The following is a 17,952-nucleotide window of genomic DNA, read 5'->3' as shown; positions in this document are numbered from 1 at the left end:
AGTAGCAAATAAAACACAGGCAGAAACATAATTTGCCAAATCCTGCAATACCAGGAGTAGGGGGAATTTGGTAAATCTGGGAAGAGTGCTCCAGATCTTAGAGAAAGAAGTGCTGCTTTATCTAACAGGTATTTAACTTCTGGAACTTGCTGCTGTGCCAAACCTTGGTCGCTGGCTTCAGCACCAGGGGGATGTGGAAAACGTGAGGCTGTGTTCACTAATAACTGCCATTGGAATATTTAGTGTTTTCTTGCATGATCCGTGTATGGAATTTGAAGGGAAGTATAATTAATCCAAGATGTACATATGTTTATATAGTGTCTGAGCTCTGGCTGGTGCTGACAGGTTTATGAGAAGTGAATTATTACTCGATATAAAAGGATTTATTTTACTTTTTAAGGAGCCAGTCAGGAAGTTTAATCTGATTATTTTTCCCCAGTGCAAAACTACACAGACTATTTTGCTTTTTCTGCTGGCAACTTTGCAGCTCCTGCCTGAGCAGGACAAGCACTAAAGTTCCACAACAGTTTCACTAATGACACATCAAAGTCACACAGATCTGGGTAGAACAGGCAGAATAAAAGGAAGAGACATCACCACTTGGGAGCACAGACATGTGGTATATATGGGAATAGCTTTCAGCCACTAAGAAATTATTAGGAGAACTATATACTGAAATATATCTATTTTGATGGGAATACTGTGGGGACCAGCTTCATCAGCTACACAAGTCTTATCTAACTCCATACTGGGTGCTGAACATGTCATGAAGCCAGAGGAAAGAAATTGCACTGGTCATGCTGCCTGAATTAAAAATGTTATTATAAAGGGGATCAAATTAAGGCTGCAAGTGCGTTTTCTAATTTATTTTCTAACATTCTTTTAATGTGAATGCTTATTATAGTAATAATTTTAAAAGTTATGCAAATTCAGGGAGAAAGAAAGCATATGATGCACTCTCTGTATGCACAGCAGGCACTGTAACAATTAACTTGATCACCGACAAGCTTCTTGCATATTTGTGCCTTCTGTTCTGATGTTTACAAAAAAAAAAGGTATATAAAGAAACAGGATAAACTGTGGTGTAAATCAACTTGAAAATGCACTTTGTGTGACCTTGGATGCTTTTGATTTTGTCCGTTGACCTTCAGGAAGAGAATAAACAGAGCTCTGCTCTTTACTTTCCCCTGAAGCTGATTAGCTGTGTGTGGACATATAAATATCAGAAGGCCAATACAATGTAGCCCTTCAGAGACTTAACAATATTTTCTGTTAGCACTTTTTTTTTCAAATAAATAACCAGGTTTATATTCACAGGCACAAATGACACAAAATTATCAAACATTAATAGTAAATACAAGAGCTGACTAGTACCAAAAGCAGGCAATTGTAAGGTGGCTGGCTGTGGTGCAAAAAAGTGGGAAAGAACAATAAGCGTATTCCCTTGGAATTAGACTTTCCCTTTCTTCCTTTTAACCTTCTTGCCATTGCTTTTTACTGTTATTTTGTTTTACCATTTTTACAGAATTTTTAAAATTTCATTTTTACCTCTTCATCATCAGCAATATCTTAAGCATCCAACCAGCAAAGATCTCATCAGAAATCTTAATTTTATGGGGGGACTAACCATAATTTCTCATTGATCAGGATCTTTCTCTCTACCAGTTCTGTCAGTAGCTAAAGTACATATATTGAGCAGTGAAATGTGCTCTTGTAATGTTTGAGACCATCAGACAGACAATAATGGTAGGAATGGCAAATGAAAAATCAGTATCAATTATCTTTTGAAAAAGGCAGTAGACACAACTGTTGTTCTTGCTGTAGAAAATAATAGAAATTAAGAGCAACAGCTTCATACAAAATCTTTGGATAAATTGCTAAAGTATGGCAAATCTACCTTCTGTGCTTTTTAAAAATTTTTTTCACTTCGTATGGATGCATAATGTAATCTTACTCCAGATGAAAATATGGGAGCTGTATTACAAAGAACACCTTTATGTGCCATGAGATTTGCAACTGGCCTCCGTCAGCGGGAACGGTCAGGAGAAGCACTGGATGCGGTGCTGCGGCACCGCCGCCGTGCCCTCCGTGCAGCAGCGATGAACAGGCTGCCTTTATCTGGGAGTGCAGCGAGAGCCATCTGGATGAGCGAGGGGACTCTGGCACGCCAGCAAACAAAACCAAAACAACACAGTACGCTGCCTCAGCCAATTCTGGGCTTCTAAGTGAAATTTTATATTTTGAGAATGAGTTGATTTTTGCTGTTTTGTTGTTGAAACAAAAGAAGAATTAAATAAAAATATGTATGCTGACAACACGCAGTGGTGTCACTAAGCCAACATCCGTATTCTCCTTGAGTCATGTTTGCACAAGTTTATTTTGTCCCAAGACGAGCTTCCCAGCAACGTCAAACCTTAAGGGCTGATGGCTCCACTCCATGCAGCCCTTGGGCATCTGCCAAACCTCCCTTGTACACACAGATAACAGGTTTTGTACAACAAACACAAGCAAAAATCTGAATAAAGCGCATTTAACGGCATATGAATGGGTATCCCCAAAGCTCACGTGTATCAGCAATTGTGTGGGTGATGAGGCACTGGTGCAGGTCGTGCAGAGTTGTGGATGCCCCATGCCTTCAAGGCCAGATTGGATGGGGCCTGGAGCAACCTGGTCTAGTGGAAGGTGTTCCAGTCCATTGCAGAGGGTTTGGAACTAGGTGACCTTTAGGGCTCCTTCCAACCCAAACCATTCTATGATTCTGTGTTTAATTTTTCTGCAATTCTTATCTGTAATGCTTTATTATTATCAGAGCAATACTATTGCCACCCTTTCAGACTATATCAGGGCTCTATTCAGTGTTTACCAAAAGGTGTGAAGACCTTGCACTGACTTAAGAATTGTTCTCTAATGACATAATTCTGACAAGAACCTGGGGGTCATAGGTCCTAAATCTAACTCCAACCAAGAACTGGATGGAAGTTCGATTGGATCTGATCCAGGTCAAAAAACCCTCGTTCTCCTGCTCCTGTGGGAGCTTTGAAACACCCTCACATGCTCCGTGAGGAAGGAGAACCTCTGTCCTTGGCACTGGTGAGGCCACACCTTGACTGCTGTGTCTGGTTCTGGGCCCCTCAGTTCAGGAAGGACATCGAGGTGCTGGAGTGAGCCCAGAGAAGGGAATGGAGCTGAGGAAGGGTCTGGAACACAAATCTGATGATAAACTGAGGATGCTGGGGGTGTTTAACATGGAGAAAAGGAAGCTCGAGAGGGATCTTATTGCTCTCTAGATGTACCTGAGAGCGTAGCCAGGTGGGGATCGGTCTCTTCTCCAATGACACCCACAAAAGGACAAGAGGACGTGGCCTCAAGCTGTGCCAGGGGAGGTTTAGGTTGGACATTAGGTGGAATTCTTTCACAGAAAGGGTGACTAGATAGTGGAACAGGCTGCCCAGGGAGGTGGTGGAGTCACCGTCCCTGGACGCGTTTAAGGATTAAAGACTGGACGTGGCACTCAGTGTCATGGTCTAGACACGACGGTATTTGGTCAAAGGCTGGGCTCAGTGATCTCAGAGGTCTTTTCCAACCTAGTTGTTCTGTGATTCTGACAAGAAATGAGTGTACGGGGTCACCGATGTGAAATCAGAGAAAAATAAAAACGCAGCAGCGACGGCGAGGAAGAGCCCGCCTGACCTCCATCCCTCCCCACATGCCGCCGCCAGCTTTGGCCCAGAGGTTTCCCAACACCGCTCACACCCGGCCCAACCCGCCGCGACCGGGGTTTAACGGCTCCGGCGGGCGCAGAACGGCGGGCGCCCATCAGCTCTCCAGAGAGCGGAACCATCCAGGCACGCACCCAGTGACCCATCCCATCCCATCCCATCCCATCCCATCCCATCCCGTCCCATCCCGTCCCGTCCCGTCCCGTCCCGTCCCCTGCCGAGCCCCCCCCTCTCCCAGCTCCGGCCCCGCCGCGCCCCGCGCTGACGCACGAGCCCCCCCTCCCCCGCCCCCCGGCCCCGCGCACGCGCGGCCGCAGCCCCGCGCCCGCTCCCGCGCCCGCTCCGCGCCTGCGCCGCGCGGCCGCTCCCGCCCCGTCCCGTCCCTCCCCTCCGCGCCCCGCGGCTCGTGTGACCGGAGCGGCGGGAGTCGGTCCGCGCCCGTCTGGGAGGCCCTGAGCCCGCACCGCCACCGGCACCGCCGGCCGCGGACGTGGGGAGGGACGGACGGAGGGAGGGAGGCAGACAGGGAGGCGAGGGGGCCTCCCGGGTGTCCGGCACCATGAGCATCGAGATCCCGCCGGGCCTCACCGAGCTGCTGCAGGGCTACACGGTGGAGGTGCTGCGGCACCGGCCGTCCGACCTGCTGGGCTTCGCCGCCGAGTACTTCGCCCGCCTGCGGGATGCCCGCGACCAGGAGGCGGGCGGCGGCCGCAGGGTGGTCAGTTTCGACGGGGAGCCCATGCAGACCGAGTCCAACGGCGACGAGGAGCCCGACCGTGGTGACGACGACTCCGACTCCGACTTCGAGCGTAAGTGCCGGCGCTGCCGCGGCGGGGGCGCCGGGAGCGCGGGGTCCTGCCGGGGGGTTGCAGCCCAGGGCCGCCTCCCCGCCGTGCCCGGTGCCGAAGCCGCCGCCGCTGGGCAGGGCGGGCAGCAAGGAGGGATTGAATGGGGGAGAGGCTCCGCCGGCTCCCGCAGCCCCGCGCTGCCGCCGCTCCCCGTGGGCTGCCGGCCGTGCTCCGCGAGCCCCGGATGACCCCGACACTTGGGCCGGAGTGTCCGGCGCTGCCCTGGGCGGCCGAAGTGCCCCGGGGTCTGACCGGGTATCGCCGGGCAGCGAGCGCGCTGCCAAGCATGTGATAGGGAAGATCATGTGTTATTGTGCAACCTCTTCTGTACTTATCTTTACATTTCTGTCTTTAAATCATTGTGGACGGGAGGGGTTGGGATTTTTTCGCTGAAGCTGGGGTGGTTTATTGCCGCTGTTGAGTATTTAAAGTGGCTGTTACAAAGCACTGAAATAACTTTCGCTATTTAGCGACATATTAAAATTCAAAGCCACTTGTATATTGCTGTTTATACTGCCACTCTCGAAGATGGAAAAGATACTTAATCTGAGCTGGACAATGAAATGCGATGTGATACTGAAATCTTTATTCTGTCAGAATTATACTGTGTGTTTTAGGCTATGCAGAGTGTTTGTAATTGAGCCTCAGTGTTAGAAGTTATTTAAAATGCCTGTGAATGGTGGTTCTTGGCACACCCAGAATTTTTTGGAAGGAATACTTTCTCATTATTAGAAGGTGGCTTAAAGGGGAGGGAAAGGTGAGAAAAGGCGTGCTTCCCCTGAACTTTCAGTGCCCTCGTTTGAAGGTCTTGTGCCCTTGACCTATAACGTAAAGGTTTCTGACTTTTATTGATAGAGGATCCTCTTTTAGACCAATTACTGGATGTCACCTTGTGGATGCAGTGTGCTCTTAACATCTACTCCCTGGTTAACAGTTTTAGAGTAACAGGAAGAAATTAAACTATGGAGCAAATAATTGTTTTTATTATGGAAGCATTGAGACACCAGCTATTTTTTTTTTTTTTTGCAGCACTTTTAGGCTGGGAACTTCACAAAGTGAAACATATCTTAAGCTCTTGAAAATAGACAAACAGGACATGGAATATGCGAGAGGACAAGAGTGAAATGTACAGTCAGAATGAATTGAAAACCAGTTTGCAGTCAGTGTCTGGGTTTGGATGTGTTTTTCTCATGAGAGAGAAGTTGTGTTTAGGGCATGAAGAAGAATAGATGAAAGGTGAAGGGTGAAGATGTGTACACTGGTGGTGACTGAATTGAGTTTAAGGGAATGTTCAAATATGAGCACAGATTTATGGAAATTACAAGTGATTTTTTGCCCTGCAACCAAGTCAGCAGTATTTTCAAAGAAGTTAGAGTTTATTGCAAAGTGTATTTTAAAATTAAACTCCACATTGGAAAAATTTCAGTAGGTAGTTCGATGTAGTTCTTAAAAATGTGCAATGTCTTTGTATTTAATATTTTCCTTAAAAAAAAAAAAAAAGGAACCTAAAACACAAAAAAATCCCCCAGCTAACAGAACCAAACAAAAAACCCACTCCACCAGAAAGTCTAATGTCTTTGGGTGCAATTTTGCTATTTTGTGATCAGTTTACCTCGATTTGGGGTTTGAAATACTGTCTTCAGGGGAAGTAAGTGTAAAATTTTCTTTCTGAATGTTGCAGCTGCAGCTGGAGTGATCTTCTGAAGTGAAATGTTTTCAGATAAAAATGTAAAAATTTAATGGTGCCATGCAGCTTTTCAAATGCAGCTTTACACAAGCGAGGCTGTCCTTAGCAGAAGGGTGGTTCCTTTGCTTCATGTTTCTGCTTATCATCTTTCTATCTTAGTCAGAGAGAAAATTAAATTAACAAGGCTGGGCACTGTCACTTCTTGTAGTAGAGCCCTTTGTGCAAGTGCCACTGTCAGTAATGCTGTTTTGCTTCCTATCTGAAAACCCATGCTGTTCCCCCCTTGTGGTTTCCCAGGAACAGTGCCACGTTCTCTGTGGCAGCAGGTGAGTATCCCTCTGGAGGGTCGGAAAAATGATTCTTTCTTGCATTGTTTAACAGTGACAGTCAACCATGGCTATGTGTTAATTAGGTTTCTGTTGTAGTGTTGTCTCTATCAATGAAAAATGTTAAATTTGAGGTTCTGATACCTGATCACTGTCATAGGTAGGACAGTACTTGTGCCTTGTGGAAGACAAGATCCTGGGTGCTTATATCTGCTTAGTATTTAAAGAAGATGTGGAGATAGGGAAAGCATACACAATGAGAGGGTCAAATAATCTCCTTGGATGGAGCAGAATACTGTTTATAAAGACTGCAGTTTTCCATCTTAGGCAATTTAGGAAAGACTTCAGTGAATTTCACTGTGCTTTCCTAGGTTATGCTTTGTTACCTTTGAGTTGCTGTGACAGGTCAAATGGATCTTTTAAACATGTTTCCATGTCTGTTTATAAAGAAAAAGATGAAATTGAGCAGTTGTTTTTCCAAGTTATTATGTTATGGAAGCTTAAAGCTAGTTTAAATAATTGCCCTTACTATATATGTGTTGGGAGTAGGAAAGATCTTTAGAAATAATGTGCTTATCTTCGTGTGTGTGTGTCTGGCCCAGTATTAAATCTGTGTGTGTTGCTAGGCTCATCTGCACGCTCAGACTGAGATAACATTTCAGATAAGTTACGTGGGGTTTTTTGTATGCTGAGTGCATATGGTAATAGAAGCAAGAATAAGTCAGAGGGAGGTCCTGGCCTTTGGTGTAAGCCTTGTGGCAATTGTCTTCAAGTAGTCAGAGTGATGCCATAGTGGAACTCCATCCATGTGGTAAAAGTCACTGAAACTACCTAGGCTACAGGAAAAAAAAAAAAAAATTATTCTCTCACACTCTTAGGTGATACTTAGGAAATTATTTCCAGGTTTATGTTTCCTGTCTGACCCCCCTGGAGTTTCATCCTTCATTTTAACTGTTTTTGTACATGTGATCAAAGGACATCAGGATGTGGCTGTTCATCAGAGTGCATTGTAAGGCATGTGTGAAAATAAAATGATGGTAGTTGTGGGGGAGCCCTCAGAAACAGTTATCCACTGGGTTGTGGCAGAGAATTTAAGAGACACAACGCTTTCCTTAGAGCCTTTATTTGTTTGGTATAACTGCAAAATTGAGACGTTGGGAGGGTTGGGAAAGGTACAAAGCAAGACCTTCAAAAATCAGCCTGAGAATGTAACCAAGGACAGATACGTATTCTTAAAGTGTGTCCTTGACCATGACACTTGTACTTTTAACAAGCAGGCTCTGAATGGATGTGTTAAGACTGCAATTAATGCCACAGAAATGGTCTGTTCACTGTTTGAATTACTGCTTTGGGAAACCTCCTGTTGAGGAGCTCACCTGAAGGAAGGCAGAGGCTCTGCTTCCCTGTTCCTTGAGACAGTTGCACTAAGGTGCTAAGTGCTGCACGATTAACTTGCTGCTTTGTCTTATTTTTTTGTAACAATAAAACCACCTGTATGTATTCTTGGAGGTATTAAGTATAACTAACCAGGGGACTTAAGTATTTTTGCCGTTATACTAATTTGAGCAACTCAGATGTTTCAGCTAATTACAAATATTTTATTGCAAATAAAATTTTTCCTTCTCAGGATTTTGCCTTGATATTGAAAGAAAGATGATGTGCTTTTCAGCTGCCTCCTGAGCCAAAGAGCGCCCTTCTTAGTATTTTGCTTTTGAAATAATCCTCTTCAGTATGCTCTCTTGTTGTGACAGGAAATGGTGCATATGGATCTGGATGGACAGGTGAAAAGATTCTTTAGCTCTGCACTGAGCTTCTCAATTAAAATTCGAGGATTTGCTAAATGTCATCTTTAAAACATCAGTAGAATATCTGAGCAGAAGGGAGTAGAGAAATGCTCGTTTACATCTTTAGATCTTGAATGTCGTACAGAATAAGAGTTCAGTGCATCTTTGAAATACTTAACTTTTTAATTGTTAATGGGAACACTTGGTATTAAATTAAACCTGTTTTAGATTGCTTATCTTCTTATTTTTAAGTATCATTTCCTTATGTTTTCTTATTCTGAATTGATGTTTTGTGGAATTCCCCAAAAATCACTGTGTTATATCAATCACGATGCATTTATGCTCTGCTTACATCAATTCACAGGTTAGGCACAACTCCTTGCTGTTTCTCTGAAATAATTCATCCAACTCCTATAATTCAATAAATTTCATTGATGTTAAAACTTCTGCAGTATAGCATAAGAAGAATAGCAGTCCTTCTGAAAAATACTGGTCAAGTTTTCAGTTGTAAATCAGATTCAGTGCACATGTTGCTGTGAGTTACCATCTTTAAAATTAAAGTACTTCGAACTTTTTACTAGTGCTTTCACCTACCTACTTCATCCTTAACTGTTAATTAACTGGCAGGAAAGCACAGTAGCTATCTTCAAATGTGCAATACAAATTCAGTCCAAAGAGTAGCTACTGCATTTAAAATCTAGGTAGCACACTGAGCACTCTCATAATGTGATAATTACTAGTTCTGCATAGGTTTTTTTAAATAGTGGTTATAACAAAGGTGTTTTATGCTCTCCTTAAGTAGTCTAGGTTTTTTAGGGAGGTAGAGGAAAAAGCTGGGTTAATGGTTGGCTTCAGTGATCTTAAAGGTCTTTTCCACCTTAAACAATTCTATGATCTGACTGCATTAAACCTTTGAATTTGGTATACAAAGAAAAGAAATTCACATTCTTGCTTTATGTTCTAAAAGGTATGTTCAAACAAGCCTAGTGACCAGAAGGTACAGAAGAAGCTTTAGAGTTTTATTTATTCTTTAATCTCTATCAATGACATGAAATCAATTGTAAAGCAAAGTATTAGTGATGCATCTGTGTTTTAAGAGGAATATATCTCTGCATTTAATTTTCTAATTATATTAATTTTTGGCAGCACATTATCTTGAATGTGTTTAGCATAAAAATGTGAAGGACTACTGTTGTGCAGCTGCTATACTTGCACATGTCTTTGCTTTTACAGAGGCAGCTCTTCATGACTTAAATCTGAAGGATTAAGTAGAGTAGCTGCTGTTAGTACTAATGGAACTTCACTCCCTCTATTTATCTTGTTCTCATGGGGGAATTTTGAAGATAAACTAAGTATTAAGGAAGACTGATTTTACTTCTTTTTAGTTGCTTGGACAGAGCATGTAAATACTTTTTTTTTTCCCCCTGGAGGCCTTTTTGTTTCTGTGTTTGTTTATAACAATAAAATTGCTTTTCGGCATTTGTTCTTAAGGTTGCAATTACTGTATTACAAGGTTAGACTAGGAATTTTTTGAACTAAGTAATGTAGTTCTAAGGAAGCCAGCAATTGTAGCTCAGTGGGGCTTGAAGGAGTGTTTCATCAGTAGTCCTCTGTACAAAGGAAATTTAATGAGAATGTGTATAATACGTCCTTACCTGAGATAGTAAAAGAAGTATGAAGCAAAGGGATAAAGGTGCTGACTGGCTGAGAAACAGAGAATTATAATGGGTTGACTGAAATTCAGATATCCCTGAATATTGCTAAATGTATATTGGTTTACATCAGGATGGATGAACTTCTATATTAATTATCAAAGCTAAGTTTCTTGCAATTTTGACATAGTACACTTAGACTTATTTGTAATGTTTTGCTGTCAGCACTGTTAATATTCCTGTAGCATCTATCAGATATTCCTTACAACCTCTTGAGAAAGATGCCCTCTTACTTCAGTTTGTAGTTAGTGGCTTGACATAATTGTTCTGCTTTAAGTGATCAGTATGCCCTAAAATGTGAGGAAGCATGCAGTATTTTTTGTTTGTTTAAATTTTCATTTAAATATGTATATGTAGTCTGTTGTATACCAGTAACTTTTCACATAACTCTTAAGCTTGTTATTTTCTGAAAGAGCTTTAGATAGTTGCTGTAACTGTACAGATAAATTCTTGACTGTTTCTGCTCTGTTGGTGTCCTGCAGTTACTCTGTGTACTAGCTTCTAAAAGAGCATAACTAACTATGAAGTGGGTAACTAGTCATTATAAATAATTGCTGAATTCTTAAAAGCCTGTGTTTCCATGTTGAAGTTTATTGTAAGAAAAGTTGTATGAAACTTCTGAAATTGTATTTTTCTAGCTGGTTCTAAAATTAAGCTAAAGGAAGATATTGTATATCAGTGCTAGATATTGTACTGAACATTAGCTTCAATTAAACTTTGCTATTTTTTGTTCATTTTATAAACTAATATTAGAATTCTGAGACAATTCTGTCAGTGTTCCCCTCATGCTAATACTGAAGTTTTCTTGTACCCTCTTACCTAAAATAGAACAATGGAGATCTCGGGGAAGAGGAGGAGACAGCAGAGAACAAGCTCACTTCAAGCTATTCACCAGTCAGTCATTAAAAATGTTAATGTCTGACAGAGCGGTTGCTCATTATTCAAATGAAGAATGGAAATGTAGCCAAGATGAGCTATGAATGTTTCCCACTGGCTTCAGTAACGTTTTCAGCTTCATGAATGATCATTCATATTTTCTTGTGAAAGAAGAGGGAGACATTAATAAATATAACTCAACAAATATACTGGTTCCTCTTTTAGAGGCATGTTATTCCTTCCTCTGTAAGGTCCTTTAGATTCCTTTAGTTATGGTTCTTTGTGTTCCGTGCCTGTCTTTGCATCAGTACTTCTTTGGTATGTAACAATTGTTTAGTGGTTTTTGACATGTCAAGATTCTTTGATTCATGTAGATTTAATTTTTCATGTCTTTATACACACTGATTACAGTGAAACAGACAAGGGAAATAATAAACAAACATTGGTTAGAAAAGCAACTGGGGGACATTTGGGAAATCTGATCCTTTAATGCAAAAGCTTTTTTTTTCTTTTAAAAATATGGATCTGGAAGAGGGGCCATTGGATAGAAACTCCAGGAATCCACTGTGCAGAACAGCTATTTTGTGGTCACTGGTGTTTTGCTGTGAGAGTTGTGGAGATGATGGCAGTGTTCTCTGCTGTATTTTTCCCACTACTTACAAGAGAGAGGAGATTTAGAGGAAATCACCCTGTCTTACAGTTTTCACACTGCTAGGATTTGGCCTCTGTTTCATAAATACGCGATAAATATAATAAAGGCCAGCATTTTATTAGTAGCAGTTTTGCTGTGAGTCCTTTCCATACAGGGGCATTTCTTTTGTGTAGAAATGGTAAATGATTGAGAGTGGCAGCTCTCTGTGCATAGATGTGGAAATTCCCTTTAGGGGAGAAAACATCTTTAGGAGCAGCTCTTCAAGACATGAGGTATGGACTTGCAGGTATTCCTTCTGTAGCATTGCTTTTATTGTCATTTAAAACCTACAACAATCTTGGGGTTTATTTTGTAAGAAATGTTAAGGCACTCTCTGTTCTGTCCTTTTATTCCTGTGGCTTGCAGAACAGCTTTGCTTCTGTTCAGAACTGGTCTCTAGCCTGCAGAGCTGGCATGATGTCAGCTTTTGGTGTGAGGTCATCTTACAGAAGTCTGGAACCCTACATTCCTTCTTGGGTATTAGTGAAGTCCAGACCAGGATGGTCAGATCAGGGGCCTGACCAGCAGAACTGAGCAAATTGTCACAAAATCCCACTGTGAACTGTTGTGTGAAGAAGGGTTAGGATTGCAGATTGGAGGGGAAGTGCACGTTCTCTCACCAGTCACTGTTCTGTCCTTCTGGATCTGAGTGTTGTCGTTGCAGAACATTGTAAAACCATGTGTGGAGTTTGTGGCGGGAATGAAATGTGATTTTTGGATGAAGATTGAGAAACTACTTTGTAGATTTCCTCTGTATTTTTGAATCAGCTGTAGTGCCAATTTCCTCATTCTTGGTGATTGCATATTGACAAACTGCTATAAAGCAGGATGTCACAATGGCTCTTCATTTCCATTTTGGTTCTTCCTCCCTTGGGACAGCATATTGTTTTCTGCTTCCTATTGAGAAAACTGTGTTCCATAGAAGAAATTAAAAAAAAAACAACCACAAATATTTTTGTGTTATTTTTCCTGGTGAGACTCCAGTAAACATTTATTTTTGTGGTAACACTTGTGCTAATTATGATAGTTCAGGAAGAATTGCTTCCTCAAGGACATCTGTAGTGAAGGAGCTGGTCAGTCTCTGGTTGTCATGGTATAGGGGTACCTCTCTCTGAAAGATTTCTCTTGTACAGCCCTGGAATGAAAATTCTAAGGTTGAGTTACCCCTTTTTTATTTTTTTTTCAAAATAAAGTAATTGTTCAGAAACAGTTTTTAAACATTTGATGTTATCAATGTTTCTGATTAAAATTTTTAAGTATTTGTAAGACTCACAGGGTTCTCAGGCTAATAATAATGAAAGATGGCTTATTAGAATAGATGAACATTTAGTCTTCTTTCACACCTTTGGAGAGGGGTGGGAGAAAGATTCCCTGTGTAGTTTTGTTATAAAATGCTAAAAATTAATCCTATTCAGAGTGGGGATATTCAGAAACCAATTTTGTACTGTTAAACATCACTGGGCACAATGTTTTTAATTCTAATCTTGAGATCATGTAACTTTGATAAAAAGCCATAAACACGACTAGTATTTTTTATGAGCATCTCTTAAATCCCTGTGAAGTAATTTTAATTTCTTACTGCTGGAAACATGTAATTATTAACTGCTTTACCAATTTTTTCATAGCACTATGAAATAATATAACTTTGCATGATGTGTACTGATTTTGCTAGTGGTTTTAGCTTTTCTTAGCTTTTCATAGCTGGAAGATCTGCAGTGTGTACATTTGTTGTGAAGCACTGTGTGACTCGGGGGAGTTGTATCCTAGAAGTTCTGCTCCTAAAAATCAATTCATCTGGAAGCTGAACCATGCAGCACTTGCCACCTGCTGTGCCTCAGTTTGGTCAGGGAATTTTTTATCGTTGCATCCAAATATTTTCAGAATGAATGTTATTTGTCCAAGCCTCTTGCTGAGACTTCAGACATCCATGAGCAGATTTGGCACAGTGCTCAGGAACCTGGCTCAGTGGTGGATGTAGCAGTGTTGGGTTTGTGGTTGGACTCAATCAATTATCTTAAAGGTCTTTTCCAACCTAAATACCTCTATAAAGAGGATTTTCCCTGGTCTGGGTACAACACACTGATATTTTTTACTACTATCCCTTCTTAGGATGCAGAGCATATGTCTGTCTTCACCCTTCCTCTTTCCCAAAAATCCTCTTCCTGTGAAAGTGCACAGGATGCAATTACTGGAAGTGTGTGTGGGGGGCTGTCTTGTCAAAATACATTTTCACATGGAGCTGATTCTTTTTACAGCTATATGTTGTAAGTAACTGTTGAATGTTGATATAATGTTGTTAGAAGTGTAAATCTGAAGGAAGAAAAGCTATGAAACACTTTATTTTGAGATACAGTATGGAAGTTGTTCTTGCTCATTAATTTGGTTGTCTACCGTAACCTAAAGATTGACCAGATTAGGAGATTAAACAGTTTTAAATTTTAAAACATACATATTTATAATCCACTCAAATTTATTTATGCTTGATTTGCTAAAAGGAGCTGTAACCAAATTATATCTCAATGAATGAAGGTTCACTTGTGAATTATTGATGAATATATTGTACTGGCAGTGAAGTAGTACTTCATGTTCTATGCTCACAATATCACAAAATTGCCAGAGATGTTAATGATGCTTCTGTAGAATCCCTCATACTCTTGTGTATGTCCTGCCTGATGAGTTTGTGTCACCCCTCAGTCCTCTGGCTGCCACCCTCCTGCAGAGCTCAGCCTGTGCTGGCTGCTGGAGAGGCGTGGAAGCACTGGGTGCAATTCACATTTTGATGTCATTCACTAGAAAAGCACCAGACAAGAAAATGCTCATGAACTGTAGAGTCAGTTGTGCTCACACAGAGGATCCTGCACCTTAGAGATGAGGGAAAGCAAGGCAGAAAACCTGGTGTCCAGTGTTGTGACGCTCATAAAATCCAGTGTACCTCTTCTATCATTACTGTAGATAAATCTATATATAGCAAGGACACAAATTGTGAGTGGTGTGGGGGTTTTGGTGTGGGGTTTTGTTTTGCCTTTTTCTTTTTTTTTTTTTTTTTAAACTGGAAAGCAAATCACTTCAGTTCCAAGTATATGTAGAACTTCTTAGAAGCAATTGACCAATGGCTTCTGGTTTGGGTTATTAAAAATGTGGTGTGATATATTATACAATTTTTTTTCTGAAAATTTTTAACATATCATTATATGGGAACACTAATTCTTTGAATAATTTTTTTATAATTTCACAGGTCAACAACACATCATCAGTATTTTTTAAGCACTTAATATAAATCCTCCAAAACTGTAAAAATCAGACTTCCAGAAGAATTGAGCCAGCTTTTTAAATTGTTGCTCTTTTGAGAAAGACTGGTTTGAGAAAGGCAATTTACAAACTGTTCAGGCAAGAATGAGCCTTCAGGGGTGATTACTTGTGCAGGATAGAGTGCTAAATCCTAGAAAGGTCATAGCTCATCAGCTGATAATAGATGCCTTTTGTGACACTGGCTAAGCTGGCTGATACTCCTGCTGAGGTTTGTACAGGATGTGGATTTTTATGTGGCATTATAAGACTAAGAAGTACTTTGGTATATTGCAGTAATGTCAATACTGAACATCTTTAAAAATGCCCAAGAAAGTGCTCAGTTTGCAGTTATGAAGAATGTGCCCATAGTAAGAATGTGTAGAAGCCCAGGCTGTTTATCAGACTTGCTCTTCCTACCTTTCTCCCCTTAAAAAGATGCAGCCAAACAAATTAAACCCCAACAGCCCAAAATCTGTGCAGTGGCTGTGTCAGAATTTATAGTTACCTACCTGGAAAAAGGATGCCTGAAACTAGATGCATCTACCTGCAGATGAATTTTACTTCTACTTGCATCGGAAGTTGAACTGGAAGCAGTGCATGAATTTTAATAAACTTGAGGATCTTTGTGGGATTAAAGAACGGTTGAGTTTGGAAGGTGCCTCTGGAGGTCATCTTTCCTGGCCCCTTTTGTGAAGCTGGACTGCCTGTAGTGGTTGCCTAGGACCTTGTCCAGGTGGCTTTTCAGTATCTCACAGGATGGAGGCTCCAGAACCTCTCTGGGCAATTTATGCCAGTGTATGGTCTCCCTGGCAGTAAAAAAGTGCTTCATCATGTTCAGGTGGACCCTTTGTGTATTTGACTTTGTGGCCATTGGCTCTTGTCTTGTCACTGAGTGCCAGTGAGGGGAAACTGCCTCCATTGTCCTTCAGTTGCCTTTTAGGTATTGATAAGAACTCCTCTGAGCCTTATCTTCTCTAGACTGACAGTCCAGCTTTTCAGTCTGTCCTCACACCAGAGATGCTCCACGTCCCCTCATCTTCTTTATGGCCACCTCCCTGGACATAGCAACATTGCATCAGAAGCTGTCCAGAATACCCTGGAACCAGTGTGCCTTGCCTGGCACATACAAGTGTGCTTATGCCTCGAGTTAAATGTGGATGTGTGAGATTAAGCTCTGAATCAGCTTGAAGTGACACTTGATTGAAATTCCTTGTGCTCTTTTATTCAGATCAAATCAGATGACAGCACAACCTATTGCAGTTTTGTCTTATGTAAAAACACAGTAGGTTTCATCATTCAAATGTCAGCAGGAACTGGTAATGAAATACCAATCATTGGTAGTGAAGTGACCCAGGCAAAGAACTGTGGGCTTTTATGTGCCTATTTTACCTGTGAGATGCTATTCTTAAATTTTACCTAGATACCTATGATTAATCAGTTCTGAACTCAGCTTGACCTGGCAGGTAGAACATGCTGTGTAACACATGCCTGCTGGGTGTATGACACACCAGGCTCTCTCAATGCTGCTGGTTGTTTCTCTGAGCTTCAAATCTCTTGTTCCATATTTTTCTTCGAAATTGCTCTTTTGTAGAAGTAGTTCAGTTGTTTCATACTGTCACATGAGATACACCTGTGAGAGTGATTCACAGAGGCAAAAGGAAAAGCTTCTTAGACTGCATCTCATCCATAACTGCCCATGTTAATTTTTCTTTTCTGTTGTAGTCCAAACTTAAGCAGACCAGCTGCACATCACTGATGGAAAAGGCTAAGACCAGCCTTTTTTTTCCTTGGCATTAACACAGATTGGAAGTGCTGCTACAATCAGTGGTCAGTGATAGTTTTGTTGTGCTCTCAGGTTTGGGACTGAAACGTAGCTCTGCCTTTTCAGTTTCTTCACTTTTCTACCCTTCCATCAAATGGTGGCAGATCTGCGAGTGCAGGCTTGAGACTGAGGGTCTATGCATGCCCTGAACACAAACAGTTGTGTCTTCCCCTTCTGTATAACTCCCTTATCTGTGTTAGGAGCTGATCTGAAGCTAAGAGGATCCAGTAATCCAATTAGTCTGTCAGAGGAGGGCACTGGATCATGATGACTCTGTTCTGATGTTGCCTCTGCTTGCATAATTATTTTTGTGGCAGCATAACTGTGTACCTTAATGGCTTGTGGTCTTGAATTTTGGCTTTGTGTTTGTTATAGTACAGAGGCAAAGTGGTGGAATATAAATCCCCCAAGGAAATGTGTATTTCATGAAAATCAAGTGTTGCTGTTCTTAGAGTTCCTTTGTCATTCTTACATATTGATAGACTGAAATTTCTTGCAATGTATCTGAGAGCAGTTTGTCAGTGTAACAGCCAGTTGCTTGTATTGGACAGAACTTTGGTTTGTGTGTATATACCTGCACACACAAAACGTACAGTTCTCTGTACATTGCTGCTCACTACCCCATTTGTCAGAAACTTACAGCAGAGTACAAGCAGAAAATATGCAGGTGACTGGGAAAATGTAATTTTGTGTTACCATGGTTTGGCAAGAATTTGAAGCAAATGATAATGCTGTTGACTCAGGGTTGGGTGGATTTTTTTTTTTAATTCCGTGAAAAGGTAACTATATTGTTCATTCTAGAATAATTAGTCTGACATTGTAGGAAAGTATCTTAATTCACTGAGTGCACCTGTTAATTGATTTTTTATTCAGGTGCTCTTATGTCTTTAGCAATGCTTGAGTTTTAGATTTTTATAAATGCTTTCAGCTTTATTACACCATTTTGGTTGCACTGAAGTTCAGTTGTCATTGTCCCCTTTTGTGTACAAGTTAAATTTGCTTAAGTATCTATCATAGTGAAAAATGTGAGTGTTCAGTTGTATCAATTTGTTGTCTCTCTTTGAAAATTATGGCTGAATATGAACCCTATTTTGCTTATAAGTAGTTTAGGGTGCTAGTAAATTATATTAGTTATGGATATGATAGTCAATATTTGATTTCTCAAGATAGCTTTTATATCCTGATACTGCATTATTTAA

The 17,952-nt window shown here is 41.1% G+C and overlaps 2 protein-coding genes across 2 annotated transcripts in view; one reads left to right on the top strand and one right to left on the bottom strand.

Moving 5' to 3' along the window:
* Nucleotides 1-1,642: 1,642 nt before the first annotated feature.
* Nucleotides 1,643-17,952, bottom strand: part of PDHB (pyruvate dehydrogenase E1 subunit beta) — a 107,001-nt gene continuing 90,691 nt past the window's right edge. Inside the window, exon 10 of the transcript XR_008439250.1 lies at nt 1,643-1,656. The gene's annotated coding sequence lies outside the window, so the exon portion shown is untranslated. The remainder of the gene's footprint in view (nt 1,657-17,952) is intronic.
* PRKAR2A (protein kinase cAMP-dependent type II regulatory subunit alpha) overlaps nt 4,111-17,952 on the top strand; it is a 57,450-nt gene continuing 43,608 nt past the window's right edge. Inside the window, exon 1 of the mRNA XM_053989540.1 lies at nt 4,111-4,528. Within this exon, the coding sequence (XP_053845515.1) occupies nt 4,279-4,528 (250 nt within the window). The 5' untranslated portion in view covers nt 4,111-4,278. The remainder of the gene's footprint in view (nt 4,529-17,952) is intronic.

Source organism: Vidua macroura, chromosome 13 (genome assembly GCF_024509145.1).
Source record: "Vidua macroura isolate BioBank_ID:100142 chromosome 13, ASM2450914v1, whole genome shotgun sequence".
NCBI classification, from domain to species: Eukaryota; Metazoa; Chordata; class Aves; order Passeriformes; family Viduidae; genus Vidua; species Vidua macroura.
Note: the sequence above shows the minus strand (reverse complement) of the source record. Positions and strands in the feature narration are given on the sequence as shown.